This window comes from Exophiala viscosa (assembly GCF_022695815.1).
Source record: "Exophiala viscosa unplaced genomic scaffold EDD37scaffold_4, whole genome shotgun sequence".
Lineage (NCBI taxonomy): Eukaryota > Fungi > Ascomycota > Eurotiomycetes > Chaetothyriales > Herpotrichiellaceae > Exophiala > Exophiala viscosa.
The window spans coordinates 1,781,271-1,807,899 of record NW_026944356.1 but is presented as its reverse complement, the minus strand read 5'-3'; the positions used below and the strand labels follow the sequence as shown (position 1 = coordinate 1,807,899).

Below are 26,629 nucleotides of genomic sequence, written 5' to 3'. Positions count from 1 at the left end.
ACGAGCTTATGATTGTACGGAAAATGCTATTGTTATGCGTATCTGTACACGTTCAACTCCGGAATAGTCTGAGTGCTTCGACTTCTGCCTCTCCATCTGCATCTTCGCCTTGCTCGGCTTCCTCGGTGTTTTCATCCAACGCTCCCGCGTTCCCAAACAAACTAGCAAAGAACTCCCGTCTCGCCGCATCTTCCCACGTACTTCGATCTTCTGGCGCCATGAAATTTTCTAGTTTTTCATGCACAGTGTATCTGACCTTCCGGCCCTTCGAGGCCTTCGTATCGATCTTTTTGCCTTTACTTCCCGATACATGCAGTTTCGTCGGCAAGAACGGTTCTGTCGTCGCGGTGCTGTTCGCACTGCGACTCGCGATCAGATCGCGTAGGAGGGCCTGATAGAACGGCCCGTCGTCGAACGTGCCTGGTGATGGGACGCTTGCTGTACTCGTTTTCGTGGACTCAGTCGCGAGATATGTATCCAACACGTCTGTAAGGCGCGATCTTGAATGCGAAGAACCCAATAGTTTAGATCGTGGCGCGGTGTCGATTACGGGCTGGGTTTTGGCGTGCCATTTGTCTAGGGTCGTGCGTCTTACGGAGTGGACATCGGCATCGAAGGAGGAGTTTTGTTGCCATAGCTCTTCTGTTGATGTGGAGCGTGTAGCGGTGAATGGTCGTTTTCTTGACGAATGGTCAGATTCAGAGTCAGGCTTGGATGATGATAGGATCGTGCGGCGGATGGCGTCGATAGTGGACCACAAAGCCAGGGCGGCGGCTTCGGCTTGTTGGGCGGCTTCTTTGATCTCGTCGTCAGTGAGTGTGATTTCGGTGATCTCGTTCATGGCTGTGATGCCTTTTTGCAGTTTGATTCGGGAGTCGAGGAGGCGGTCGAATGTCTGTCGCTGTTGCTTGACGGCTTTGCCTTTTTGCACGTCCGCGTTTGCCCCAGCGGAAAGCGCTGAGGCTAGTCCAGCGGTCGAGAATGCGGCTTTCTTGAGTTCTTCCCGGTCGGCATTGCGGGCTGTTTTGGACGGTGCACCGGTCGAGGAGGCGGAATCGTCATCTTCCTCTTCCTCTTCCTCTTCGTCGTCCTCATCGTCCATGTCTAGGTCTGTATTGTCGGTCGCGACCTCTTCGGAGTCGTTTGTGTCATTATCCTCCAGCTCTTCATCTGAGATCTCGTCTTCGGACTGTGCCTCAATGCGGTTCTTCTTGCTGGCTCTGAACTTGAAATCTTTGAAACGTTCTTGATCGCTCTCACCGAATGCTTCGTCGCTGTCGATCTCGCTGTTCTCGTCTATTTCCGCCTCAAGGTCCACATTGTCGGGGATGTCATCAGCTTCGTTCAAAGCATCAGCGTCTTCGTCGCTTGCTGCGAAGGGGTCATCTTCCTCCGACTGATCGACTGGCGCAAATGGGTCGTCTTCATCCTCTTCGTCGAGTGCTTTGCGGCTGACCGCGACTCCACCATATTTTGCATCGAGAGTTGGCGGCCGTGAAGGCTCTCTCAATTTACTCTTCCCGACGGCTTCGTAATGTTCGCGTCCAATGTCATCGTTCACCTCCTCTTCGGCCTTGGAATCGTCTTCGTCTGGGCGGCGGAAAGAATCGTCCTCTGGGTCGAAATCTACAATTGTGTCGTCAGTATGGCTTACAATTGAGGGCAGAATAATCACATACCCTTCCTTCCCTTCAACTCCAGATCACGCACTTTCTTCCTGAGACTGACCATCTTGCATTGATGTCCTGCGTATGTGTGGTTGTTTGCAGGAAACTTTCGAAGGAGCCTCGCGAAATATTTCTTGAAGATTTCGCCGCAACTTGCCTTTGAAAAGATGAGGGGAAGGTTTAGCCGATGCTCGTAAACCCGTTCTCCAACTGAGAACCACAATCTATCATTCGATCAAACACAGCGCGTAGATCTCCTTCACGTCTCTACACGAGGAAATGAAAATTTATTCATTCTTGAATACTTCAGGCGGATCTGACCCCAATGACTTTGAGTCTCGCCATAAGGCAGACAGCCACCTCATGGCCACTGATGGCTTCCTGAAAAGCCGAAGCTTTGAATTGTATGGGGCGGGATTCAATAAGGTGAGTCCGTTCAAAGCGAGGCCGCAGGTCGCTTCTGCAGGGCCAAGGCTGGGCTCATATGCTCTTCCCGATTGGCGTTTCTTGTCAGCGCGATCCTGCGCTTAGGGGGCGAACGAAGGATGGGTCTGATTTGACTGGGCACCAGGTGCCGAGATTCTGGAACGAGGGAGCTGCTATGGCCTCGTTTTCTCATTTTGACAGTATTGTCAGCCAAGTGGCCGTGGAAAGCCTTTTCAGTCCAATTTCACGAACACTGAAGTTTTGCGGTCTTCTGGGAGCTTTTGCACATTCCAACTCCGGAGAAACCAATTCTTCTACGGGATATGCGTGAAATACTCCTGTGAGCCAACGACTCGGTTCGCCGCTTAGCTGCATGCTGTTTCAGTCTGGCAGGGTTCTCAACCAGTACACCGGCCCTCCGGCCGCACACATGTAATGTCTTGACTAGATCGCGAACACGAGGCACAGTCAGAATCCAAAGGGGCCGAGATAGAAAGGACTCTATGAGCAGCTCGCCTGGCGGTTCAGTTGCACCAAGACCGACCTAGACTCTGAGATTATTTTCACGATTTGATCGTTTAGTGCTCTATTCGAGCATGTCAGGACTACGATCAAGCCGACCAGAGGATAATCGAACCATTTTTTTGACCTCACGCAGGCACATTACCCTCACTGGCCCATTATACTATCTGCTGGGACGAAATCCCAAGAACACGAGTTCGTTTGGGCCCTGGGCCTAATCAGGGAATTGGCAGTACCATCACGAACTGGGCGTGGCGCAGTGCAAAAATGGCCTCAAACCATGCAGGAACTGGTACAGCAACTGCATAGCCGGAATGAATGCAGCCGACAAGGAAGTCAAGGGTTCCAAGTCCTGTTCTGACAAACATGACGCACAGTATATATTGTGTTTCGTCCCGGGGCCAGCAGTTGTTCCTGCTCTCATGACTATATGCAAGCTTTCATGGCACATTTCCATTGCCACTCGACCACTGTGATGCAGCATCTCCTTGTCCTTCTACTATCTCAGCTGTCGTACCAGTCTGCCCTTCTTGCCCATGAGAACAATCTCTTGGAGCGTCGAACGGGCTCTATACACAGCTTCAATCTGAAACGTGGATCAAGTAACGCTGCTCTACACATCCCGCGCAAAGCAAGCCGACGATCTCCAAGCCGACGATCTCCAAGCCGACGATCTGCATCTGTGTTGGATAACGACCAGCGAGCTAAATACTTGGTGCCCGTCACGGTTGAAGGTCAAGAATTCGACCTTGAGCTGGATACTGGTAGTGCCGACACCTGGATTATTGGAACTGGCTTCGAATGTTATTCGACTTACGATGTTGACACCTGGGAGTTCTCAGGGCCATTGTCACAAAACGAATGCAATTTTGGTGCAACATACACACCGAGTGCTGGGTTCTCTGTCAACGAGACTATGTTTGACTGGAGCTGCTACGGACAGCAAGAAGTTACCCTTCGCTGTGTTGCTGGCCCAATGGGTTACGCCTCGATCACCCTTGACGCCGTTACCATCGAACAACTAATAGCAGTCCCAGATAAGGCATGCTAGACTTTCCATAGCAGGCTCGTACACAGCTAATACATGGCTGCAGTCCTCGTTCCCGGCACAAGGCCTGGCGAACCAATCCGGCATCCTAGGCATGGGCCACATTCGCATGACAAACGCCTTCAATACCAGTGCTGGATTGGGAGAAGCACCAGAGGGTCAAATCGTGTACTCCCCATTCGCGCAGACTCTCTTTGCCTCCAATACCACCCCGCCCTTGGAAAGTGCCCTGTTCACACTGGCGATTTCGCGTGACGCATCCAACAACGGCAGTGGTGGCATCTTCACCATCGGCGGTCTTCCTGACAATAGATCCGCCGTAAACATCACGTCTGACAACTCTACGACTGCCCCTTGGGAATTCATGACGTCCATGAGTGGAGTCCCTGACGATGAGTTTACCTTCTACTCTATTATAGTTGATGGCTTTGACGTCGACGGTCAACTCGAGGCAGTGGGCTTACAGATCATCATCGACAGCGGAGCAAACACGATCGAACTCCCGGCTGACCTCGCAAATAGCCTGAATCAGCAGTGGGTACCGTCATCACCAGATGGGAACGGAGCAACTGGCCTGGATTGTAACGCCGTGCTACCTTGGCCATTTGGGATCCAGATAGGAGGGAAGACTTACTATGTCAGTTCGGAAGACTTGATTGGAGAGGATGATCAAGGTGACTGTTACAGTCTGATTCAAACCAGTACTGCAGAAGCGGGATTTTTGGTTGGCGACCCGTTCTTGAAGAATGTGCTTGCGGCTTTTGACTGGGGAAATTCGCAAATGGAGTAAGTTATCCCCCGATGCTCGGAATCTTAGGTGCGTAACTGATTTGAAACCACTAGATTTTGGGAGCGCCAGTACTATGAATCTTGAAGCATTGGACCGATGATGTCTCAACATGTATAAACGCATGGTAAAGGTTCTATAAATGAGCGATACTTAGGAGTCAGCCGCAGAACACCGAGGCTGGCGTGGACGGTGCTCGTTTCCTCAAAAACATTGTTTCAAGATCCTTTTGTCAATCCTCGAAGACTCTGCCTGCCTTGATTTCCTCAAACGCTCGCAGAGTATAGGTCACGATCTTTCTGCGCAGCTCGTCCTTGTCGTATTTGTCGTAAGCTCTGTGCATTTTCTTAGCATCTGCTGCCTCCCCAGTGATGCTAACAGCGTATGCACCACTACCGATTTCCAGATCTGTCCCCATCGCTATCGCCAACTTTGTTCCCGATTGTTTGCCTGTATGTGGAAATGTGGCTCCCACATCTTCTGACCCTTGATGGTCATCACTTTCATGGGAAGCCGGAAAACGCACAGGTGAAGTCAGGAACAAAATTCTCTCACCCACCTCCGGACCGGGTGTAGTCATCACCTTCAGAAGTGGATAAAATACATAGTATGTTAGTTGCATCCATTTGGGCAGAAACCTGAGGCCGTCTGTCAAGACAAATCCTGGAAAGACGTGAACCAAGGATATCTTACCGGGATGTTCTCGGGCGAGATACTCGAAAAACAGTGTCTTCATGTACACCACATGATGTCTTGTGGATGTCACACCAAACCGGCCCGGTTTTCTGACCATCAGATCATCTGGATTAAAGGTTTCGCCTTCCATGCCGCCCGCAAACACTGAAACCACGTGCGCCGCAGCCGGAGCATTGAGTAATAAAGGCATGAGGTTGAGGATTGTTTTCATCCTCGAAAAGTATAACAACGACATGTGCCATTCGAGTCCTTCCTTGGTCCCTGTCCATGGCTTGAAATCGAGTGTCCCCTGACTCATAAAGAGCATGTCGATGCGTGGTTTATGGCCACCAGATGCGGCAGTCTCGGACTGGGTTATTTCGTCGCATGCCTGGTCGATCTCTGAAACGAGAGCAAGGTCGCTCACTTGAACAAACCGAAAGTCTCCGTCCGGGCAAGACTTCCGTAGTTTGGCGAACAAGACGTCTGCTGACTCGAGGTTCCGTCCGACAACATAGACTCGTAGACCTGTGCCGATCTTGCCATGGTGCATTGCGAGGGCTTCGAGTGTAAAGCGCCCCAAGCCTCCTGTTGCGCCTGTGCAAACAGCTACCAAGGGTCGACTTTGTAGCAGTTCGGTGATATGCCGACGGGCAGTATTGATATCGGTCATCGTGTAACACTAATGGTATGCAGATTGCCAGGCTCTAGCAATGGTAAAAGGAACAAACACGAACGAAATCAGGTGCTGTGGAAATGAACCATCAAGTATGAAAACAACCGTAGGAGGGTGGGTGTACTTCAAGAGTGTATGCAACGATGTAAGGAGTCTTACTAGTATATATACTACATAGTCTGCGTGCACATCATTGTAACGACCGTGCGCTTCGGTCGACTGGGTTAAGTGAGCCTGGTCATGCCAAGGCCTTGATTGTATTCCACTTCGGGTTAGGCATTGGGTTCTGATGCATGCCCAAGGCCCCGAGCCACAGAGTCGGTACTCCAAACACAGGAAGATGTCTAGACGGCCCAATCACCCAGTATCCGTTGTCATCAGAGGGACTGAAGTATATCTGCCGGATGACCACGAGTTGCGTGGTTGATGGTAAGCGTGTCCCTAACCCAGTAGTGTAAATCATGTGTCCCAAAAAGAGAAGAGATTTGAGGTTCCAGGAGAGCATCTCGCACGTTCGCCTTAATACCAAGCCTCTCGAACAAACCGAGACGGCGCGAGACGCGCTTCGAGAATAACCTGCACCACTCGGCAGTGCCTGAAGGCTTAAACCAAAAACATGTTTTTGGGTGCAGGATGATACCGCCAACGAGAACGTACGTCTTCTGACCGATTGCGGAGGCCTTCCACCAAGCTGGTAGTAGACAACCATAACTTTCCCACTATAGTCTGGATTGCATGTCACGGGAGTTCAAGGACAGCTTCAAGTTCCTCGATGTCTGATCTCTCGAGAGGTAAGGACACCACAATATACTCATTAGGGATCGTGAGCTTGGATTCCTTGGGAATTATCGTGGGCGCAGCGATATTGTTCGACTTGCCTACGTTCTGAACTTGGGGATCTTCTTTCGCTTGAACATTTTGGCTCGGCTGACCTTGGGTGCTCGGAACCAAACCAGAATTAATTGAATGAAGTTCAGGGACATTCAAGCCTCATACTGGCACCATCGCAGACGGAGGCTGCAACTCGGGCAAAGTTTGCTGTGCTGGTAAACACTGAATGCTCGTTCCTGCGCCCTGCTGTGCCTGGGCGTAATTATGACCCCTCGAGGGACTTGTTGCCCTCCCCAAGGGGGTGGCTGCAGTAATTTAGGCGGCTAGCGCAGAATGCCGACACTGGCGACACACTCTGGTAATAACGCTGCTGCTATAGTAGAGTTGGTAATAGAAGGTGAAGCGAATGTGCTAAGAAATTGGGTGACATACACATATAGAGATACTCATAAATGTTTCCTTGCGTGCGTCTATACCAGTGATGGCGACGTGCGTGACGGCCTGGGCGCCAGACGGCCATTGACCATATGCTGGGTTTGTCCGAACATGGGAGTAAGCTCCAATGTAAGGTCGGCGTTGTGCGCTGGTTATCGCCGCTGTTCCCTGGTGCCATATTCCCAGATCGGTTCCCAACACTTGACTGGATTTGCCTGAACATTTTGCAGCCACTCCATGATGGACGGTGGATGAAGGTTCTGAGAACAACACTAAAGGACGTTGGTGACGGTTCAGAAGATCCGTTACGGTGATGGAAGAGTCAAGAGTGGTCAAGGCGAACACCGGTCCCGACCATCTGTTCTTCCCCTCTAGGCTCCATGATAATTTTCAACACGATTCTAACATACTCACCTATGGAAAGAGGCATGGTGGTAAGGCCAGGGGACAGAAAAGTCCGATCGGACCGACTCCATCATCTCTTGCCGAGATAGGATAGCCTGACAAAAGCACTGCTGCCGCAACGTCGAAAATCTGCCAGAGGCTGTTTCACCGTCTTTGCAAGGCGGTGACTGTCCGGACATGCATGGGCTAAAATTGTGCGTGTTCCTGAGTCCGCTGCTAGAAGTGCTTTGAATATGCAGGTTGGTCGTCGGAGGTTCGTAGTCGACCAATCAGAGAGCTTGCCGGGATAATTGATGATGCCGATATTGATATGGCTTCCTGCGCCCAGCCACCAACTTCCTCAAGTCTGAACACACTTTCAATGCACGTTGTCCCAGGATCCGAGGGCTTTGCAGGGGTATGTCCGTTTCCCCCAGGCGCTACGGGGTTGGGATGCATCGTAACTTGACTTTGCCATGCTGCATGCCCTGAATGTTCTTGTACATGACCTCAAGACTACCAGGCTGTGCCATAATTCGTGCAACATGTCTCAAACCATAGATGGATCACTGTAAGCCTCTAGGAATAGTCCTTGCCGGCAACGACAAGCGGAGCCAGTGCAAACGGGATCTTGAGGTACGGAAGGCGACATGGGGTACTTAAGAACCGGTCCATCTCAAGGGTAGGGCAAAGCCCCATAGAGCTCTTTCAGCAGTACCTTCTCCAGGCTGAAAGTCAACTTCCAGCACGATGAAGCTCTCAGCCATAGTAGCCTGTGCTGGCCTTCTGATAGGCAGCACTCAAGCCTGGACATGCCTTTCTCAGGCCGATGCGAACGACATTGCAGCCCGATCGACCATCTTCTTGCAGCATCTCAATGTTACCCAAGCCAATGAGACAGCACAAGGTCTCTTTGCCGACGGCATTGTCGAATATGGAGACTCGATCAACTCCCTCAAAGGCGATCCCGTAAGTTGTGCCCATTAGCAAGTGCTTGGCTCAGATGGTCATGCTTCACGTTCGTGAGGCGCATCTTGCTGTCCGCCCCACTTCAACATCTTGGAAGGCTTACACCTTTCCAGCTCGGAACCCAAGTCGAAAACGGAAAGCAGCACTACATAAACGACACGTTATCGACGGAACCGATCCCTCAGATCAACACTCTCAATGTGGTGGCAGGCTGCAACCAGATGGTCTGGCAATGGGAATTCCTCGGTATTGGGACAGGAGAGTACCGCATCAGCGGGATGACACTCATCACTGTTGATGCTGGCAGCAAAATCGTGGAGCAGTATGTTGAGTTCAACAGTTTGGCCTGGGGTGCCAACATTGGCTTCAACATCACTCCGTCTGCGCTGCCTGGGAAGTAGGCGTCGTTGATGCCCGTTTCCAGATTCGGTGGGCGGCACGGTTGAAGTAGAAAGGCTGTCTGTACATTTCATGCCACCTGGTAGCATGGATTTGCTTGTGATATCTAATAAGTAATATAATAAGGTCGCAGAATCTTTACAAGCATTGCGGGGACGACTTTAGCAAGTCATGTTGGTTCCTCGGTCAAGTCCTCGTCAAAAGTAGACAACAAACAAATAGCTTCAATGAAATCCCGAGATCACAGAAATTTAGAATAATTTCTGGCTGATCATCAGCCGAACAGCATTGGTGGACTGACCCCAGCCCTAAGCCGTGAGCCGAGGTTCCAGACATTCATGGTTGTGAGCACTTAATTCGAAAATGAGGATATGAACTCCATGAGGGTGATGTGGGCATATTACCCAATTCAGTAATATCTCCACAATTGCCGCCCTCAGCGACCACGCACAAAAGCTTGACCAACGGTACTTGATTTGTTTCATGGGAGCGCACCTCTTCAATGCGGCAACGTGCAATATCACCCTGTTGAGCAACAGCTTTGTTCTCTGACGCCAACTCTATATCTGTCTGAAGGAGATTGTGCGCAGGGAGACCCCCAAGTCTTTCGTGTTGATATCCATGATGGCGGCAAAGTGAAAAGATCCATGAACAGCTGCAGTCGCAGCTCGGGAGACTAAGTTAAGACAGAACAAATAATACAGAGAGCAGTCATCTTCATTCCACCTACCTGCTCAACTTTCCATCGAGTCACAGTACGCATACTTAACTCTCTTTCCTCATATGTCTACCTTTCAGCACTGACCCTAGGGTTCGTCCCAGTAGTTCCGAAAAGATATCAATCTACGACGAACGTCGCCAATGCTTAGCTCCAAGGCCGCCCCCTGTTCCCATCATCATTCATACGCTGTCGCACCCGCACGACAGTGCGCCATCGATCCTCAAGGACTAGACTAGATCTCCTGGGCGAGACATAGCATCTCTACATGTACCACCAGCCATACTCCGCGGGTACCATCATGCAAGTAAATTCGGATGGTGGAATCCGGACTGTAAGCTCCCTCTCAAGTCCCAGCCTCGCCTATCAACCATTCATACACATAGTTTATTAAGGTGAAGACATGACAGCACGCGATACGTGGTCCGCAAACAGACCCAAGGAAGTTCCCATGGTCTTAGTGACTGAAAATCCCAAAGTGTTAGCATCATGGAGTGGAGGTACACAATTAAGACAGTGGGAAGCAAACTCACTACCCCAAACCCAACTGTGGTCAAATATAGATGCCCAGATCCTCAACACAGAGACGGACAATATCTCGCGCCCATCTGGAGAACGAATAACATCCTCTCCACTCTCATCAACGAGCGTTGCAACCAACTTCCTCGTCTCCGCCTCATGTTCCGAGAGCATGGAGCAGGGATCCCGTTCCAAAGACAACAGCCAATACGCCAGGAAGAGTGCGCATTCGAAGCCGGTCAGGAAATGTTCAAGGGACCAGGTTAGACATGCGGTGTGAGCGAACAAGCGGACGCCCATTCGAATGGGAATTTGTATGGCGGCGATGGTCGAAAAGGTGGCGTCCGTGACATCATCGGTTCGTTGGATGGGTGAGCCGCTTATGCCTGCCATTGCTTGAAAGACTCGGCGCGGGTCTTGCGTTCGTAGAGCTCGGCGGATACTGGAGAAATCGCTGGGAGAGCTGGGTCAGCTAGAGGGCTCGTACAAGGTCAAGGTTCACTGACCTGAATAGTCGCAAGTTCGTTACTCTGTAGTGTGCTGTTGAATTGAAACTAACTGGACCCATGGGATTCGTGGGAGACATGAGTGCTTCGGGGTTTTGTCGCCAGCCCAGCTTCCATCGACTGAGGGCCATTCTCAGGTTTTCAATTTGGGAAGAACTAGGAAACTGCCCTTTGAACGCGCTAGGAGCGCGAGTATCTGGTATCCTGCCCACCACCACTTCATCTGCCTGGAATGTAACTCGGGGGTTCTCGGACCGCTTGGTAACAGAAAGGTGATAGGAATGCATAAATATGCTCAGAACGAGCACCTGTCCACCTAACGAACTGTAGTTTGTGAATGTGAGGCCCGAAATCTGATCGAATTCGACCCCGTCGCTCGAAAGGCCGGCCAGGCCGGAAATTGTAGCTGCCAGGGCCATTCGGAAATCGGGAGTAGGAACCCGCGAGCTCGAGAGAGATAGTGCTTGCCAACTCTCCTCTGATGGAGCTGCCCACTCTGCTTCGCTACATGGTAGAGGCAATGCGCAGTCGGTAAGGTTTATGGGCACGGGAGTGCCGAACACTTCTGATATTGTCTGGACGAGAATGTATGCACAGAAGTACACTCTGCAGAATGCCTCTTCTTCGATGAACTCTCGCCACGACTGGGGCGTTGAATGTGTTTCAGTGGCGTCCGGCTCGACTTCTCTGGCTTGTACTTCGTTTTGAAGCATCTTCGCCGGCCACATTAGCGATCTTTTCCGCAGAGTAACTGTTTCTGAGGAAGAAGGGGTCTGGTGACACTTACTATACAAAGTCTTGAGGCAGTTGCCTGACTCTCCTCGAACAGCCAACAATCGCCGCTCCAAACTCCAAAGCACATATTAAGCAACAAAGTCTGAAAAATATAAAGAGGGGTTCTGGTTGGAAGGGAATTTTGTCGTTGCTTGATTGCCTGGTAGTGAAAATGTTAGCCTTGCGGTGAAGTCTTACCGACTAAGTAGGCATTTACCATCCATACTGCTCGACATGAGCTCTCATGTAGCTTCAGGGCGAGACTCCTTTCTAAACAATACAATGCACCAATAGAAGTTATGGCCAAAAATAATGGTGCTGAAATGGCTGTTAGATATGCCAAAGATACAAATATAGGTGGTCCCATTACCTTCAAGGATCCTGATTTCCAGACACGGAATATGTAACATGGGTATATGAGGGTTGAACCCTCTGAAGAAAGTCTCTAGCCATCGATTGACAATGCACCGTCCAGGCAATTGGAACTGTGACCCACCGGTTAATGAAATGCAAAGAGTGCAAGGCGAGTGAGTCTACCTTTAGGTAGGATTCTGTTGTTGCCTTGACGGCATGATAGCCTTCTTCATCCAGCATAGAGTCTGGGAACGGACGCAAAATTACTTCTGGGGCATCTGTCGGGGTGTTTCGTGCTTCGGTGCGTCTTGCTTCTTCCCAAAATCCAAATAAACGATCTGAATTTTCTCCGAAGTTGGGCCCACCAAAACACGGCGAATGTTTCTCGCCAGGTAGCTCGTCGATAGAATCAGGAATCAATTGACCTTTTAGACTCTGATCATGTGATTCCAGAGTGCCGGCAGAGGTGGTTGTATGCCGTTGTGCGGATGTTGCCAAAGCAGGAGCGACATCTCCATAATCTTCGGCGGAGAGATTCCAAAATCCTGTGCCATGCGGAAGCGTTTGATGCGGATCAGGGAGCAAAATCTGTAATGGAGGCCAAGGTTCTGATGCAGCATGACCGTTAACATCATAGAACAGGCCGGAAAGATCAGCCCCGGTCAATTCCCAGTCAAAAGAGTAGCTGTCTCCAACACCGGTTACGATTGCCGAAGTGGCTTGATCAGCCTCATTCTCAACAGGGTCGACCAGTACTACTTTTCTGGAAGCATTGTGTTCGGGTGGAATGTCAGCGGCGTATGAACTCGAGTTCGCTGTCTGCGGTCCTGTCACGGAGTTGTGCGTACCCCCCGACGCTGCATTCGTGTTGGGTTCCTTGTGTTTCGGGACGTGTCCGTCACAGGCTTTTGATTCTGCCCTTCTTTCGAAGTCCGCTCCTGTGTGGGCTCGAAATGACAGTCCACGTTCATGTTTGTGGATCCCTTTTCTATGACGGTTGAGGACGTCTAGACGATGAAATGTTGATGAACAGTATTCACAGGAGTACGGCCGCTCGTTTGTATCTAGGCACAGTCAGCAAGTTTGAGGCGTATCCGGCGCAACGCATTTTTACGGGCTCCCCTAACGTGTCGTATCTTATGCTCCGAACGTACGAAAGTCTGCGGACAGAATTGGCAACGGTGGGGTCGAATCTTGTAAGCAAGCGTGTGTTAGTTGGCGATGTCTGAAGCCAAGAAACGAGTTGCCTCACCGCCGGTGTCGTAGCCATCCCCGCGTCTTGTACAGTAATCAGAATCGTGCTTCAACGAAAGCAGAGCAGTGCTGAAAATTCCTCTTGTTGAGCGTCATGCATCACTATCCGTCAAGGTCCATGATGTTCGAAGCAGCGAACTGGCCGAGACACAACATCATGGAAGTAGAGTAGTCTGTCGGGGATCAGAGATTGCGTACCTTCTGCGGGGAAATGAGAGCTCACGAGTCGTTCTCGGATCCGGTCTTGGCATTAGGAGGTCCTTCAGTCCAAACAAGACATGTTTTTACTTGAAAACCAAGTCTACGCCTCGGCATCGAGAAAGAGTGACTGCATGGAGAAGCTCACATCTGCAAACCAATGAGATCTTCTCGAGTCGCGTGTGAGTTCAACCAGGACAGCCATGCTCTTGTCAGGTGAATGTGTTCCGTTGTCGCTTGTCCATGATCAGTTTCCCCAAAGTTTTAGCCCATGGTGTAATCGTGCGTGCGCCCATGCGGGAAAATTCCCCACATTATTGAGCCTCGAAGTCCGGATAAGGAAATTTCCTGTGGGGTGCTCCATCTCCACCCCAGATAATATATATTTCCTACCATCCAGAGGTTAGATGCCAATGCGCCAAGGTCATACTTCGTAGACATGGGAGGCGGAGTATGTTGGGGTATGGGGGATACACAGGTCAAAAGCTCCACGTTGAGATTGGGGATAGAAGCTGGCTCATGACCTCGAGCCAACTTCAAATACTCAACTACATCCTGCTCTACATTCCAGCCCAGTAGGACTATCCAGACAGGTGAAGAAGGATATACGCTGAATTTGCTCGTCCGCTCTGAAACCCTCCAGCAGAAAATCTCAACATGGAAAAGCAGTCCATCAATGACATTGGTCAGGCCCTGGAGGCCGAGTCAGTTCCCGAGCACCATACTGATCTTCCTCCGCTTTCCAAAAAGACGAAGCTCAAAGTCGACATCCGCTTGGTTCTGACGATTGGGATGGTGTATGCCCTATCGGTGATTGACCGTATCAACATTGGTTCGGTGAGTCTCATACTCGGTCTTGCTCCGGCACTCTGTTGACGTTGGATAGGCCAAAGTTGTTGGCATGGCCGATGACCTCAAATTGGATGTCGGCAACCGATACAGTGTTGTGTTACTGGTCTTCTTCCCAGCCTATCTCCTGTCAGTATACCTCCTAGCAGTCTTGACATCCATAGCATAGCAAGTGCTCATACAACACGCAGCGGAGAACTTCCTAGCAATCTTGCATTGGTGAAATTTGGTGTAAGCATTCTGCCCTGGCGGTAACCTTCAACTTTGCACTAAAGTCATCTACAGGTTGCCAACACCCTTTCAGTGCTTGTGATTGGTATGGGATGCTTTACGATTGGCCAAGGACACATCAACAGTTGGCAAGGGCTCGCTGTCATGCGCTTTTTCCTCGGATTGTTCGAAGGAGGGGTGTTCCCTGCTGTCATTTTTTTATGTGCGAGCTGGTGGCCACGCTACGAGGTACACAAGAGGCTTGCCTTATTGTATGGCATCGGCCTTGTATCCAGTGCTTTTGCTGGCCTGTTAGCATATGCCATCGGTCTTATGGATGGCGACCGTGGCTGGAGAGGTTGGAGATGGATTTTCACGGTGAGCATACTCGTCGAAGAAGGCGAAAGATGACGACTGATCCTTGTTTCCTCCAGATCGAAGGCACCGTGACAATAGCATTCGGTCTGCTTTTGCGTTGCCTGATCGATGATTTTCCGGACCGAGCGACGTTTTTATCCGAGGAGGAGCGAGCCCAAATTGTTCGAAGAATTGAAGCTGATCGTGGTGATGCCACGACGGAGAAGGTGACTCTGAAAAACGTGAAAGATCTGAAAGGTACTCAGCGGCAATTCCACCATCGCATCTCCTCTAATCAACTCTCTGCTCTGCTCATCGAGTGTATTGTCTGCTAACCATCTTCTGGCAGATTGGACCCTCTGGCTCACAACGTGGATGTACTTCTGCAACGTTGTAGCGGTGTACGGACTTGCCTACTTCGTTCCGTCCATTATTGCGGTTAGTTTGCCCCTGATGAAGCCAGTCTTGTCATCCATGTTGACCGTTTCCCAGGCCATGGGCCACTCAGGCGTAATGGCCTCACTCTATTCTGCACCACCATACCTGGTTGGTCTGGGATTTCTGATCATAGGAGGTACGCTGGGAGATTACTTCAAGCGTCGCCTGCCAATCATTCTCGTTCAGACGACCTTGGGAACTATCGGCCTCGCCCGTAAGCTTGAAATTCCACTCGGCACTATCATGCTCTTTCTCAGACTCTCCGCTAACAGCGGCTGTCTTTCCCAGTCATGAGCCAGCCCCAACTATCCGCCCATGTGCGGTACCTAGGAATCTTCCTTGCAATCGCATCTTGCCAGGCGAACAACACAGCAATTTTGATCTTCGGCCAGAATAACGTCGTGGGCTCCGCCAAAATGAACATCGCCTCAGTGCTCAACATCTCAAGTGGCACGATCTCAGGTATCATCGGAAGCACTATTTACACCGAGGCAACAGCACCGAAGTATTTGCCAGGACTGGCGACGACTATGGCGTTGAACGCTTGTCTGATTCTAACGTGTATTGTGGCGTGGATCGTTCTGCACCGAAAGAACATGCAAGCTGATCAGGGCAAGGTCGTCTTTCACAATCTCCCTGAGTGGAGATGGACTTTGTAGGCTTCAGCTGATGCCTGCTGGCATTGTACACTGGAGAATTCGGGCTACCATCCGAGAGCTTCATTGCATTGCGCGGCCCGCGACGGGTCCTATGATCGCAATGATTTATGACGAGTTAGTATGAAGCATTGAGGACATGCGCCAGAACCGAAAAGGTGATGGCGCCGAGCACTTTTACCGTCTTCCACTCAATCTCATACCGTATATAAAGAGTACCGTGAACGAGGTGGCACTTCGTAGAGATTGACACGTTTGCGGGCATGCGGAGGGAATGTTAGCAGGACCTACCAGCGTCTTCATGATAAAAGCTTCAATGCTTGATATGATGAAGCTTCCATTTCTGCGACGACCTAGCCGATCAGCACGTTTCCATTGTCATCATTTCCTCTACAATGAACCAGTCAAGGTGTCAGCTGGTGGTTGGCCTGAATGGTGCATGGATGGCAGTAACAAAGTATTTTAGGCATTAACTTCGGTGTAGAGACGAGATTCCGCTACAGTCCGGGCGCCACAAGCGTCACCTCAGCGGCCCAGCCAAGCCGAGGCATCTTCTCCACCTTGTGTAAGTCATTTATATTCTTATTCCTAGCATCGAGCGCATCTCACCACAAGCCCCTTTACTTCCACCTCCATGTTTCTTTGTATAGACAACAACCAACGCTGATCTAAAGAGATGGAAGCGGTTATTCACAGCGATCAGTGCCCGTCGTATCCCGCCAGACCTGAACCACCAGCTTGATTAATCCGAGCTTCAGTCTCCGGAGAAAGGCCAAAGCCTAACATCCAGATCTTGGTCTTTCTCTAGGATCTCAATACAAACAGCCAAGATGCAGGGCTTCAACATGGGACGCTACGTCCCTCCGGACCTCGAAGGCACCCTATCCTTCAACCAAGCCTCCGGCAAAGGTCATGCCTTGGGTCACCGTGCCCGCAAACTCAAGACCGAAGGCATCCTCACCGTCCGCTTCGAATGCCCCTTCGCAATATGGTGCACGCATTGCAACCCCGAAACCATAATCGGGCAGGGAGTTCGTTTCAACGCCGAGAAAAAGAAAGTAGGCGCATATTTCAGCACGCCCATCTGGTCCTTTCGCTTCAAACATACCGTCTGCGGCGGGTCGATCGAAGTGCGCACCGACCCCAAGAACGCAGAGTATCTGGTCGTCGAGGGCGGGCGGAGACGAGACACGGGCGTGGACAAATTACTTGATGGCGAGATCGACCTTGCCCAAACGGTCTCCGAGGAGGACAAAGCGCGACTCGAGCGCGATGGCGGATTCGGGGCAATCGAGAAGAAAGTCGCGGACAAGACCTTGTTTACTACACAACAGGAGCGCCTGAACGAGTTGGTCAGATCGAGTGAGCGTGACTGGGCTGACCCTTACGAGCAGTCTCGAAAACTGCGTGCAGATTTTCGTGTTGGCAGAAGGAAACGCCAGGCCGATGAGAAGTCTGGGAACGCCTTGAAAGATAGATTCGGGCTGGAAGTCGAGATGTTGGGTGCACTTCCTGAGGACGGCGAGCGGGTCAAATTTGTCGACTTTGGCGTGTCGAATGAGGCGTCGAGCTCGGCGAAGCCTTTGTTCCGGCAGCTGGATGGCACGCTGCCCGCGAGGTTCAAGGCTAACACCTCCAAAAAGCTGGACAAGAAACAATTGCTGCAGAGTCAGCTGGCGAGTAATACGAGGATTGCAGCGGATCCGTTTCTACGAGAGGAACATGTTTGGAAGCCTACTGCGAAAAGAAAACGAGACGATGTCGAGATGGGCACGGCGCAGAACAGCACCAGCAAAGCGGCCAAAGTGGATGGATTGTCGTTGGTCGGTTATGGGTCCGACTCGGATTCGACGTGATGTGATATGACATGCTATGATATGATACCCAGCGTTGGCAGCAGTTACTTTGATTTTCAACCGATTGTCTTATCTACGATGCAAGTCTCGCTCCAAGGAATGGCGGAAAGCTCAGCACGGTTCAAGCACGGATTGTATTTTCAGTCTAGCTCAGGAAGAACGTTTTCATCGCTCTCGGCTCTACAGTAGCGTGCAGTGTCCCAGCGATCTGCATCTGTCCAACCAGGGTCACGTTGTGATTGTTGTCCGTGAGATACGCCGCCGCCGTGGTTGCGTTGATCCCAGTCAGGTCGATGGTGACAGTATATGGGAAGTGCGCCTCATTAACAACAGGGATCGCCACGGTACCGTTGGTATTGACGTAGGCACTGACGTACAGGTTCTCCGCGCTGCTTGTCGCTTCGATACGCACAGAGCCAGGTCGAGCGAAACGAAAGTACGAAGCAAATGCCCACAATCGAGCGGAGACGAAGTAGTTGTCATAGTCGAGTCTGATCAACGCATTGTCGTAAGTGGTGTTTTGGGCGCAATACCAATGCGTGTAGCCAGAAGTGTCCGAGTTGACAAAGGCATTGTGCATGTACAGTGCCCACTGGAAACCCTCGGCGAGCTGTCCAGATACATCCCAGGTGGGCGTCCACGGTCCGGTACCGTCAGCCCACTCAGTCATTATGTTCGGCTTTCCACCGTCGTTGAACGGGCGCTCAGGATTGCTCTGATAGTTGTGCCATGTAGCAACGTCAAAGAAATCGGAACCTCCCGCTTGATCCAGCTCATACAGGATATTGCGCTCTTGTCTGGCACCAGTGGCATCGCAACACGAAACGCTGATGTTCGGGAATGCCGCCTTTGCTGTCGGGTACAATATCTCCAGAAAGTCTTTCGCCTGGTAGCCGTCTGACTGCATGCTGGCATAGTAGACAGGATTGAAATCCGGCTCGTTCCAAGCACCTAGCAAAGACACCTCAATGCCTTCTTGCTCGTAGAATTTGGCGTATTGCACCAGGTAGTCGGCGTACGCCTGTCGCCAATCGTAGGTGCAGTTGGGACTGCTACTGTCCCTCACACCGCAGATAAAACCACCGTTGTCCTCGGTGCCGACCGTCTTCATACATCCGGGGGCGGACCAGGCATCAGCATACACGTATAGATTGGGGTTGTACTTCAACGCCGTTTGAGTGAGTTGCAATTGACATGTATCATTAGCATCCCAGACGTAATTGAAAGGGCCTGCAGGAGTTTCTGGACAAACAGGCAAGATGGTTGACACATCTCCAGGTACATGTCCAGGAGTCGACCCTATGTCATTGCGAACGATAGAAAGACCGCCGATATTCTCGTCATAAAGGATTTGAGTGACAAGTTCCTGGTTGGCTGGAGACAAACCGACCGAGCCAAATTGTTCACAAGCAATGCCAAATGCACCAGAGCATCCACCACCGATCATGGTCTGGTACTTTTGAAAGGCATTGATCGAAATCAATGCCGAGGCCGTCATATTGTCCGTGTAAGTCCATGCCGAGCAACCAGCTGCAATAGCAGCGATGATAATGAAGCCCTTCATGGTGTCAATCGTGGTGCTGATGCTCAAGCAAGAGATGCAAATGCAGCATGCAGGTACAACATATGTACCTTTTTCATGGCCCCGCATGATGTGCATGTCTCCATCTCGCATTTATCCAGCATCCATTTTTACCCAGTGGCATTTAACCAGCGGCCATTTTCCGACGTAAATATCTGCTTCTGCCACAACCAGATAGAGAAGGTAGCATAGAACCATCTCCACTTGTGCACTGTTGCGTTTACTCCACGGGCCGATCCTGGCAGAGAGGTCTCTCCGCAAATGGCGGAGAAAGTGCCGACACCCGTACCATATTATCCGGAAGCTATTATCTTGGCCATGTAAGACTAGTGCTGCTGCCGACTGGCTTCGTGCTTAGGAAGAGGCTTTTAACTTGCCGGACACCGGCGTGCGACGTGACATATGCAACGGCATTTTGCCTAGTTGTTATGTCATGAACACCGGCTTCGGCTACTGCTTTTCAGACTGAGGCTTTCGACCCTGACCGTCCATCGTTTCATTGAGGGGTGGTAGTGGTCTCCTCTGTGCTGACGCGAGGCCTCCTCGTGGCGGAAGAGGTGCAGGAGTTCGGCTCGCCCAAGGTGCTTGAGTTACACCACCGACAAAACCCACTGGCGCTTTCAAAGCTGGTGCAGCCCATGGTGCCGTCATTCCTCCAGCCACGGGTGGACCTGTAGGCCTCAGTGTGCTTGGGGCATGTGTATCCATTGGATTTCGCAATGGCTGACTTGATGCATGCGTGCTTGTTGGTGCAGGTTTAGCTACAGGGTCCTTTTCCCATTTGAAAAGAGACCCGAATGGAAAGTGCTGAACGACAGGAAACTTGGACAAGACTTCTGCGTTGTACATCTTGATCATCCCCTTATTGATCTTGCCCCAACCGTCTTTGATGCCAGATATATCGAAGAGCATTGGACTGTGCTCCCAGAATGGACCCTTCTTCACATCATAAATGAATGCAATGGCCGAAAAATACATGTTCGTTTCCTTCTCTTTCTCAACCAAGTTTTGCTTGGTAACCCACGATGCCTCAGGGGCGTCTGGCAGAGAGCCTTCTGTCGGCGTGTCATCGGTCTCGGATATGGCGGGTGCCAATTGAGCTGAACCGAAGATGTAAGGCAAGAAAGAGTTGTCATCTAATCCCCAAACGCCGTGTGATCCTGCAGGTTCCAAGGTGTACGTTTTAATGAGTTTTCGGATTAGCGAGAGGTACAGTTCAAAGACTCCTAGCACAATGCCTCTTTCCTCAGCCCATGGCTCGGACTCGGTGAAGAAGTTGAGCTTCCACAGGCAGGCCAGGAACGCGAGAAAGCTCAGTTCATGACCTGTGCCATAATCCAATCGCTGGGGACTGCCAAAGCTTTCGAGTAGGTATGCTCCCAGTTCCTTTTGAGCAGGCAATAGTGCTTTCGGAAGGCATTCATTCAGTAGGTCGTCCATGCGATGCTCAACAAGCCTGTGCCATTTCCGAAAGCTGACGTTGCCGAATCTTCGCGGACCGGTGTCAGGAGGAGTGTCGTCGATGTACTTGAGCAATTTGGTCAAAAGGGCACGTAACCGCGTGACTGAGTCTGAATATTCGGTATCCTCAGAGTTCATTGGCCAGGTCACAGTCTTCGTAGATCCGTCATTATCTCTTTTCCGTGGTACTACAGACCGGTTCAATTGAAGTACAAACGTCATTATATCCCTGTAAGCCAGGGAGGTGAGGAAGAAGGAGACGTCAGCCCCATCGTGAATTCTCTTTGTAGGGGTTTCAAAATGTTGACTCTGCACATCGACGACTTTGTTAAGTCTGGGATAGTCTGTCATGATAGGCCATCGATTTGCAAGAGCCGATCGATTCTTGATAGATGAGTTGTCGAGGAAACTGGTCGTCGGGTGATCTCTGATTTGGTGGTGGTATCTTTAGAAAAGAATATGCAGGAACGATGTCACTCAACACTGCAATCAATGAATGTTGGAGGCCGTTGCTTATGACATAAGAATTCTTGCGACCGCGCCGGCTAGGTTTACGTGGAGCGCGTCTTTCGTAACCACCTGGGCACTTCCTTTCCTGGGTAGTGCAAACATGATACCCTGCGCCATACCTATATATTATGTGGATTCAAGAGCCTAGAAAATGTCACGGCGCTCTGCTCGTCTGTCCGCTTTCGCAGTCGCAGACAACAACAATCAGCACGCAGAGGCCGAAGACGTCACGGACATTCTCAATGCAGAAGCTGGCAGCAAACAACACCAGTCACCTTCGAAGCGTAAACGCACGACAGGAGATGGTTCTCACTCCCAAAACCCGTTAAAAAAGCGTTCATCGAGAGAACATCCCGCGACTGCGACACCACACAATGCCTCCAGTAATCCGACTCCAGTCCGGTCGTCAGGCCGCCTCCAAGCACGAGTACGGCCTTCCGGTCAAGTGCGTCCTGTGCACACCCGCAACCCGTACGAGCTTCCCGGGGACTTAGAAAGCGCGGGACCACAGCCGGGAATCAAGCCCATCAAGAAGATGAGACCGTTGAAAAAGAAACCACAACAACTAAAAGTGTCACCTTTCAAAGGAAGAGGAGAACTTGAAACGCGGACAACGGCAGGAGTAAACCTGGACGACTCTCCTCGGAAAAGTCCCACAAGAAACGAACTCCAGAAGTGGAAGAAGTCGATGGCACAAACACGCCGCAATGGACAAACGAGGTTTGCTAGCATCATGCGGGACGGACAATGGATGGTTCCGGACGAGTCCGTGCTGGAAGATGGCCACAACGCTCCAGTGCTAGGTCTTACACCGGTATTGGCTGTTCGTGTCGCGGGCGAGGCCATGATGACACCGTCCAAGAAGAAGTCTCATCCGCGGAGAGATGGCCACAAAGAAGGTCAGCGTGAGCCCAGTGAAGGCTCGTCGATGCCGGAGGGTGGCCCAACTCCCGGTGTTGGGCCTACAGAGAGGGCAAATCCACTTGCACAAGCTGCCAAAGTCACACAACAAAGCACTCCCACAATCCCAGCCGAGTCTCCAAACACACAGCCTGCTCCGCAGCAGGAGCTTGCCGCTCTAGATGATGCGACTGTCCAGCATCGGCAACATCAACATGAGCCAAAGACAATTTCGGATGTCCCAGAAGATGCTGAAGATGTGCCAGGTGTCGAGGATGGTGGAGAAGCGCTTGATGAGTCTCGTGAACTCACTCCCCATTCCCCTCGACAACGTCCTGAGACGGAAAGCCAGATACAAGCTAGAGAGCGACAAGAACGTGAGATGGAAGCTGAACGGCAAGAGAAGATTGAGCGTGAGCTTCGAGGCGTCGAAGAAGCTGTGATCCTCTACGAGTGCGAATCTGCATGGCAAGAAGCGCTTCTCGGTGCAGTGGAGATTGTGGAAAGCAGATCTTCCGGAGAGCCAAAGTCGGCGATTGGCAAAGGGATCTCTCGCACAGCGAAAGAGTTGAGAGATTTATTAAAAACGTACAGGAATTATGGTCCAGACGACCTCACAGCAAAAAGAGCGTGCAACGACAAGATTAGTCGCAAAACAGCCTCCTTGCAAGAAAGATGTAAGCATATCTGTGGCTTTCAAGTTGAGAGGCCAGGTAGAGAACGCCCCAAGATGATAAGGGACATCTATGAGCACCTTATTCCTGATCTCCTCAAACTTGCGAAAGCTTCCCTGCGAGCTCGATTCCGGAATCACAACCTGGGCCAGAAGGCTCGAGAAGAGCTCGCCTGCTTGCTGGAAATAACAATACTCCTTGTTGACAGCGCTAAGAAGTGGAGGCCAAAACCGGTCCTCGGCAATACCATCAGAACAACAGTGCAGCAAACTGTCAAGCCTCATGTCCTTTTCATTCTGAGCCGATATAATGAATCAATTGCTACGGAAGGGGCTGAAGCATATGTTGCCAACCTAGAGGAGGAGCAAACCGCGGACCGAGAGCGCCATGATATGTATCTGGAGCAGAGACGAGCAGGGGTTAGGGCGAGACATCGTGGATATGCCAATGCGACTTCACACAAGCAGGATCCGCAAGTGATAGACGTCGACAACTTCGAGCGCGAACCGACCGAAGACATACCTGCACCAGCACCCTTGCAATGGACCGACAAGGAGCTCATGGTACTATTGAATGCTCTGCAAGTCTACACTGCGAACTCGAGGTTCCAGGACATCCTTGACAAACACGGAGGACCTAAAGGTCAGCTTAGCAGATTTGATATGGACCAACTAGTCGCAGAAGCACGATGGATCAAGCAAAGCTGGGCGGGGCATCTTCGAGACTGCTCTGACAGATCATGGGATTGGTTGCGATCTGTGCCTGACTGATGTTCAATGATCGAGATATTCCTCTGATTGGGGAGTTTTGTGTAATTGTGGCTGGCTTCAAAGATACCCCTGTAGCGACTTACGAAGGCCTGTCTAATGAAACGTCTAGACTCATAGTATTGAAATGGCGTAGCAGATGAGAGTGAGACTTGTTCTTTTGGACGGGGGAGGAAGTTCTTGTTTGTCGGCCAGCGACGTTTGTGTCAGCCTCGTCCAGTCCCAGACCGGTACTGTAATTAATTACTTCAGCCTCGTCGCGTCATCGTTTGACTCGCGAATTGGCTGCGATTGCCCAATGACTCGCTTGATTTCAGGATGATTTCTCGAACTCCGACCGGACAGCGCAATCCAGCAAGGCCCAGCACATCTCACATTGGGCATCGATCCTGCCATCTTTTCTTGAGTATACCTTTTTCATACATTGCTTCACCTCTTCCTTTCCTGTCTAGTTCTTATTGTTGTATATCGACAGTGCCTGCGGGGCAGTCTTCATGGACAAACATGCCTCCTCGAGAGGTGATGAAACGCCTGGCACCGCTGTCAAGCCCAAACCAACCAATCCATCGACGAAACCCTTGACCAAAACCACCACACCCAGGTTATCTACTGCGACGAGGCCGACCGCAGCGTCTGCTGCAGCCAAGTCATCTGGTACCAGTTCGCTCAGCAAACCGCCCGCTCGTCCTACCAATGCAACCGTCCGGAGGCCTACAAGTTCGACCACAACGCCTGGGACTGCAACACATATCAAGAGGCAGTCGGTCAGTTCTGTGGATGAGAAACCGTCGGGTGATGAGAAGAGCAAGGATGGAATCGCTGCAAGACCCAAGAGGATGTCTCTGGCCTCCACCACAAGTTCAGAGCGTACTGCAACTACAAAGACAGTCTCCGCAACGCCAGCAAGACGAACCACACTTGCACCATCTACAGCGACTCGGCCTAGTGCTGCAAGTCCGATAGGAACACGCAAAGCGCCAGCCACACCCAGCACTTCGCGGACTGCCGTTACCACGCGCTCACGGCCTCTCAGTTCCAGTGCCGCACAGCCTGGCGCTGGCGGCCAGGCTGATAAGAAACGTTTGAGCACGATCCCTGCCTCACCTGTAACCAAAGGGGATGCTCAAGAGGCGGAACACAACAAAGAAAATGCGCTCTCTGCTGGGGTGGGAAGACCTGTGCGGCCTGTCCTCGGGTCCAGAAAATCCACCCGGTCGGTGCTGATTGAGCAGCAAATTCGTGAGTTCGAGCTGGTCAACAGCATGCTACAGGCGGCCATGGCTTCTGATGGTGCGGACGTTCAAGAACAGCAATCCATGAGTGAGAATGCTACAGTAACAATTGCAAAGCTCAAAACAGACCTGGCAAAGGTTAGGGAGTTCGAGCGTCGCCATGGTCGTGTCCCGACAAACGACGAGTTGGAGGAGGTTGATTCTAGTGCTGCAGAGAACGAACTCAAATCACAAATCGAGGGAAACGCGGCTCAAGGCGGTGCTGCTGATGTTGCTACTGCAGACTTGCAGAACGACTTGGCTCAGAGCAAGGCTCAGATTGACACCTTACAATCTGAGTTAGTCGAGCTTAAGGCGAAGCTTAAGGAATCCAGCAAGAGTGCATCGAATGAGTTGGCGGACAGTGAGGCTCAGATCGAGACTTTACAATCTGAATTGACCGAACTGAAGACAAAGCTCGAGGAGTCCAGCAGCATTGTTGCCAGTGAGAGCCAGCGTGCAGAGGAAAACGCTGAAGCAATCAGAGCCGAACATGCGACCAAGCTCAATGAGTTGAACTCCCTGCATGACAACAAGCTCCGCGAATTAGAAGGGGCACATGAGAAAAAGGTGCAGGAGCTAACCACGGGTCAGGAGTCCGAGATTGGCGCAGTAAGAGAACAGTTATCCGGCGAAATGGCTGCGAAGCAGGCAGAAGCTCAACGCTTGAAAGTAGAGCTGGACGACCTGCGCAAGGCACACGCCAACAAAGCCTCCGCGAAAGATGGCGAGATGGAAAGGATACAAGCAGAACTCACCGAACTCCAAACTTCTACCCTGAAGGACCAACTCGCGAAAGACGCCGAGATCGAGAAGCTCAAGCTTGATCTTGAGGCGAAGACTGTCGCGTCAGAATCTGCAAGTGAATCTGTGCCGTCACCGACCAAGTCAGAGTCACCAGCACATGCTGAAGAGCTTGCAGACGCACAGAAGAAGCTTGAGGCAGCACGGACTAGGCATATGGCTGCAAAGGAGAATGCGAAGACGAAGATCGCCAGACTGCAGCAAGAAGTGGGAACCAAGACTGCTGCACTCGAAGCCAAGTATGGAGAACAAATGGCGACCCTGAAAGATGAGCTTGAGCAAGCACAAGCTGAACTCTCCGTCAAGCAGAAGCAGATTGATCTACAACGGGAGGAGCACGCCAAGATTGACGATGAAATGAGCAGGCAGGGCCAGCTTATGCAGGGTTTGAAAAAACAGCTTCTTGATTTCCAGCAAGCAAAGAAGGAGGAGAGTGATGCTCAATCCAGTCTCATCTCTGAGCTCCGGGAGCAGCTGGACATCCTGCAGAAACGCAATGCCAACGAAGCTGCTGCCGCCGCTGAAAGTGTTGCAGCAGCTGAGAAGAACCACTCGGAGAGATTGCAAGATATCGAAACGCAACTGCATGAAGCCCGTGAACGTCTTGAGCAAACTGAAGCCATGCACGAGGCCAATCTGCAAGATGCCTTGAAGAAGTCTGCAGACGAGCTGGGTCTTGCCACTTCACAGCTCGAGGACACCAAAGCCTCTCACACAAATAAACTCGAAACATTGCAAGCTGAGCTGCAGAAGACAAATAACGAAGCGGGAGCGAAGCAGGATGCTCACCAGGGAGCGGTGTCAGCGCTACAATCTCAGCTGGATGAGGCAAGACTAGCTCTTGAAGAAGCCGGAACCAAACATGAAGCACGTTTCGAGCAATTGGAAGCTCAGCATAGGACTGCGAATGAAGAGCTCACTCAACTGAAAGCTCGCCATAACGAAGAGTTGACTCAACTGCGAGCCGACACACAATCAAAACATGAAGATGAGGTAGCGGCGTTGAAGGCGGCCCATGCTGGTGAGATACAGCAGCACAACGACGCACAGTCAACACATGAAGAGGAGATTCAGGCGCTGGAAGCGGCTCATGCCAACCAAATGAAGCAGCTTGAGAATACTCAATCAAAGCACGCAGAAGAGATTGCGACA

General features: G+C 51.2%; 11 protein-coding genes across 11 annotated transcripts; 6 read left to right on the top strand and 5 right to left on the bottom strand.

Annotated features, from left to right (window-relative positions):
• Positions 1-52: 52 nt before the first annotated feature.
• Positions 53-1,731, bottom strand: EDD37DRAFT_649663 (apoptosis antagonizing transcription factor-domain-containing protein; the record flags this gene model as incomplete). The annotated part of the gene is made up of 2 exons (XM_062818159.1): positions 53-1,626; positions 1,680-1,731. The coding sequence occupies 2 exons, from the start codon at positions 1,729-1,731 to the stop codon at positions 53-55; spliced, it is 1,626 nt and encodes a 541-aa protein (XP_062671225.1).
• A 1,782-nt stretch (positions 1,732-3,513) lies between these two features.
• Positions 3,514-4,449, top strand: EDD37DRAFT_629363 (aspartic peptidase domain-containing protein). The gene is made up of 3 exons (XM_062816507.1): positions 3,514-3,657; positions 3,710-4,300; positions 4,351-4,449. The coding sequence occupies exons 1-3, from the start codon at positions 3,532-3,534 to the stop codon at positions 4,426-4,428; spliced, it is 795 nt and encodes a 264-aa protein (XP_062671224.1). The 5' UTR covers positions 3,514-3,531; the 3' UTR covers positions 4,429-4,449.
• A 233-nt stretch (positions 4,450-4,682) lies between these two features.
• EDD37DRAFT_665397 (uncharacterized protein) lies at positions 4,683-5,798 on the bottom strand (the record flags this gene model as incomplete). The annotated part of the gene is made up of 1 exon (XM_062819250.1): positions 4,683-5,798. The coding sequence occupies one exon, from the start codon at positions 5,796-5,798 to the stop codon at positions 4,683-4,685; it is 1,116 nt and encodes a 371-aa protein (XP_062671223.1).
• Positions 5,799-8,150: 2,352 nt separating this feature from the next.
• Positions 8,151-8,952, top strand: EDD37DRAFT_629358 (uncharacterized protein). Its single transcript, XM_062816506.1, has 2 exons — positions 8,151-8,420; positions 8,534-8,952. The coding sequence occupies exons 1-2, from the start codon at positions 8,202-8,204 to the stop codon at positions 8,819-8,821; spliced, it is 507 nt and encodes a 168-aa protein (XP_062671222.1). The 5' UTR covers positions 8,151-8,201; the 3' UTR covers positions 8,822-8,952.
• A 975-nt stretch (positions 8,953-9,927) lies between these two features.
• EDD37DRAFT_649659 (uncharacterized protein) lies at positions 9,928-11,275 on the bottom strand (the record flags this gene model as incomplete). The annotated part of the gene is made up of 3 exons (XM_062818158.1): positions 9,928-10,001; positions 10,071-10,510; positions 10,563-11,275. The coding sequence occupies 3 exons, from the start codon at positions 11,273-11,275 to the stop codon at positions 9,928-9,930; spliced, it is 1,227 nt and encodes a 408-aa protein (XP_062671221.1).
• Positions 11,276-13,580: 2,305 nt separating this feature from the next.
• Positions 13,581-15,913, top strand: EDD37DRAFT_577448 (major facilitator superfamily domain-containing protein). The gene is made up of 7 exons (XM_062814402.1): positions 13,581-13,979; positions 14,029-14,120; positions 14,183-14,222; positions 14,277-14,579; positions 14,636-14,816; positions 14,908-15,210; positions 15,285-15,913. Exons 1-7 carry the CDS (start codon positions 13,800-13,802, stop codon positions 15,653-15,655), a joined length of 1,470 nt encoding a protein of 489 aa, XP_062671220.1. The 5' UTR covers positions 13,581-13,799; the 3' UTR covers positions 15,656-15,913.
• Positions 15,914-16,259: 346 nt separating this feature from the next.
• Positions 16,260-17,614, top strand: EDD37DRAFT_629347 (CWC16 protein). Its single transcript, XM_062816505.1, has one exon. The coding sequence runs from the start codon at positions 16,483-16,485 to the stop codon at positions 17,506-17,508; it is 1,026 nt and encodes a 341-aa protein (XP_062671219.1). The 5' UTR covers positions 16,260-16,482; the 3' UTR covers positions 17,509-17,614.
• Positions 17,615-17,653: 39 nt separating this feature from the next.
• Positions 17,654-19,072, bottom strand: EDD37DRAFT_649656 (glucosylceramidase; the record flags this gene model as incomplete). Its single annotated transcript, XM_062818157.1, has 1 exon — positions 17,654-19,072. One exon carries the CDS (start codon positions 19,070-19,072, stop codon positions 17,654-17,656), a length of 1,419 nt encoding a protein of 472 aa, XP_062671218.1.
• A 290-nt stretch (positions 19,073-19,362) lies between these two features.
• Positions 19,363-21,057, bottom strand: EDD37DRAFT_382833 (peptidylprolyl isomerase). The gene has a single exon (XM_062812134.1). It carries the CDS (start codon positions 20,900-20,902, stop codon positions 19,541-19,543), a length of 1,362 nt encoding a protein of 453 aa, XP_062671217.1. The 5' UTR covers positions 20,903-21,057; the 3' UTR covers positions 19,363-19,540.
• Positions 21,058-21,130: 73 nt separating this feature from the next.
• Positions 21,131-23,548, top strand: EDD37DRAFT_629345 (uncharacterized protein; the record flags this gene model as incomplete). The annotated part of the gene is made up of 1 exon (XM_062816504.1): positions 21,131-23,548. A coding segment is annotated over exon 1 (2,189 nt), but the record flags the coding sequence as incomplete, so codon positions are not given.
• Positions 23,549-23,896: 348 nt separating this feature from the next.
• On the top strand, positions 23,897-26,592 carry EDD37DRAFT_665389 (uncharacterized protein; the record flags this gene model as incomplete). Its single annotated transcript, XM_062819249.1, has 2 exons — positions 23,897-26,498; positions 26,552-26,592. The coding sequence occupies 2 exons, from the start codon at positions 23,897-23,899 to the stop codon at positions 26,590-26,592; spliced, it is 2,643 nt and encodes an 880-aa protein (XP_062671215.1).
• Positions 26,593-26,629: the final 37 nt, after the last annotated feature.

Coding starts and splice junctions, on each gene's coding strand:
- EDD37DRAFT_629363 (XM_062816507.1), top strand. CDS start 3,532: ATGTTTGACTGGAGCTGCTACGGACAGCAAGAAGTTACCCTTCGCTGT. Junction 3,658..3,709: donor TAATAGCAGTCCCAGATAAG/GCATGCTAGACT, acceptor ACATGGCTGCAG/TCCTCGTTCCCGGCACAAGG. Junction 4,301..4,350: donor TAGGAGGGAAGACTTACTAT/GTCAGTTCGGAA, acceptor TGACTGTTACAG/TCTGATTCAAACCAGTACTG.
- EDD37DRAFT_629358 (XM_062816506.1), top strand. CDS start 8,202: ATGAAGCTCTCAGCCATAGTAGCCTGTGCTGGCCTTCTGATAGGCAGC. Junction 8,421..8,533: donor ACTCCCTCAAAGGCGATCCC/GTAAGTTGTGCC, acceptor ACACCTTTCCAG/CTCGGAACCCAAGTCGAAAA.
- EDD37DRAFT_577448 (XM_062814402.1), top strand. CDS start 13,800: ATGGAAAAGCAGTCCATCAATGACATTGGTCAGGCCCTGGAGGCCGAG. Junction 14,121..14,182: donor TTCTTCCCAGCCTATCTCCT/GTCAGTATACCT, acceptor TACAACACGCAG/CGGAGAACTTCCTAGCAATC. Junction 14,223..14,276: donor TTGCATTGGTGAAATTTGGT/GTAAGCATTCTG, acceptor AGTCATCTACAG/GTTGCCAACACCCTTTCAGT.
- EDD37DRAFT_629347 (XM_062816505.1), top strand. CDS start 16,483: ATGCAGGGCTTCAACATGGGACGCTACGTCCCTCCGGACCTCGAAGGC.
- EDD37DRAFT_382833 (XM_062812134.1), bottom strand. CDS start 20,902: ATGACAGACTATCCCAGACTTAACAAAGTCGTCGATGTGCAGAGTCAA.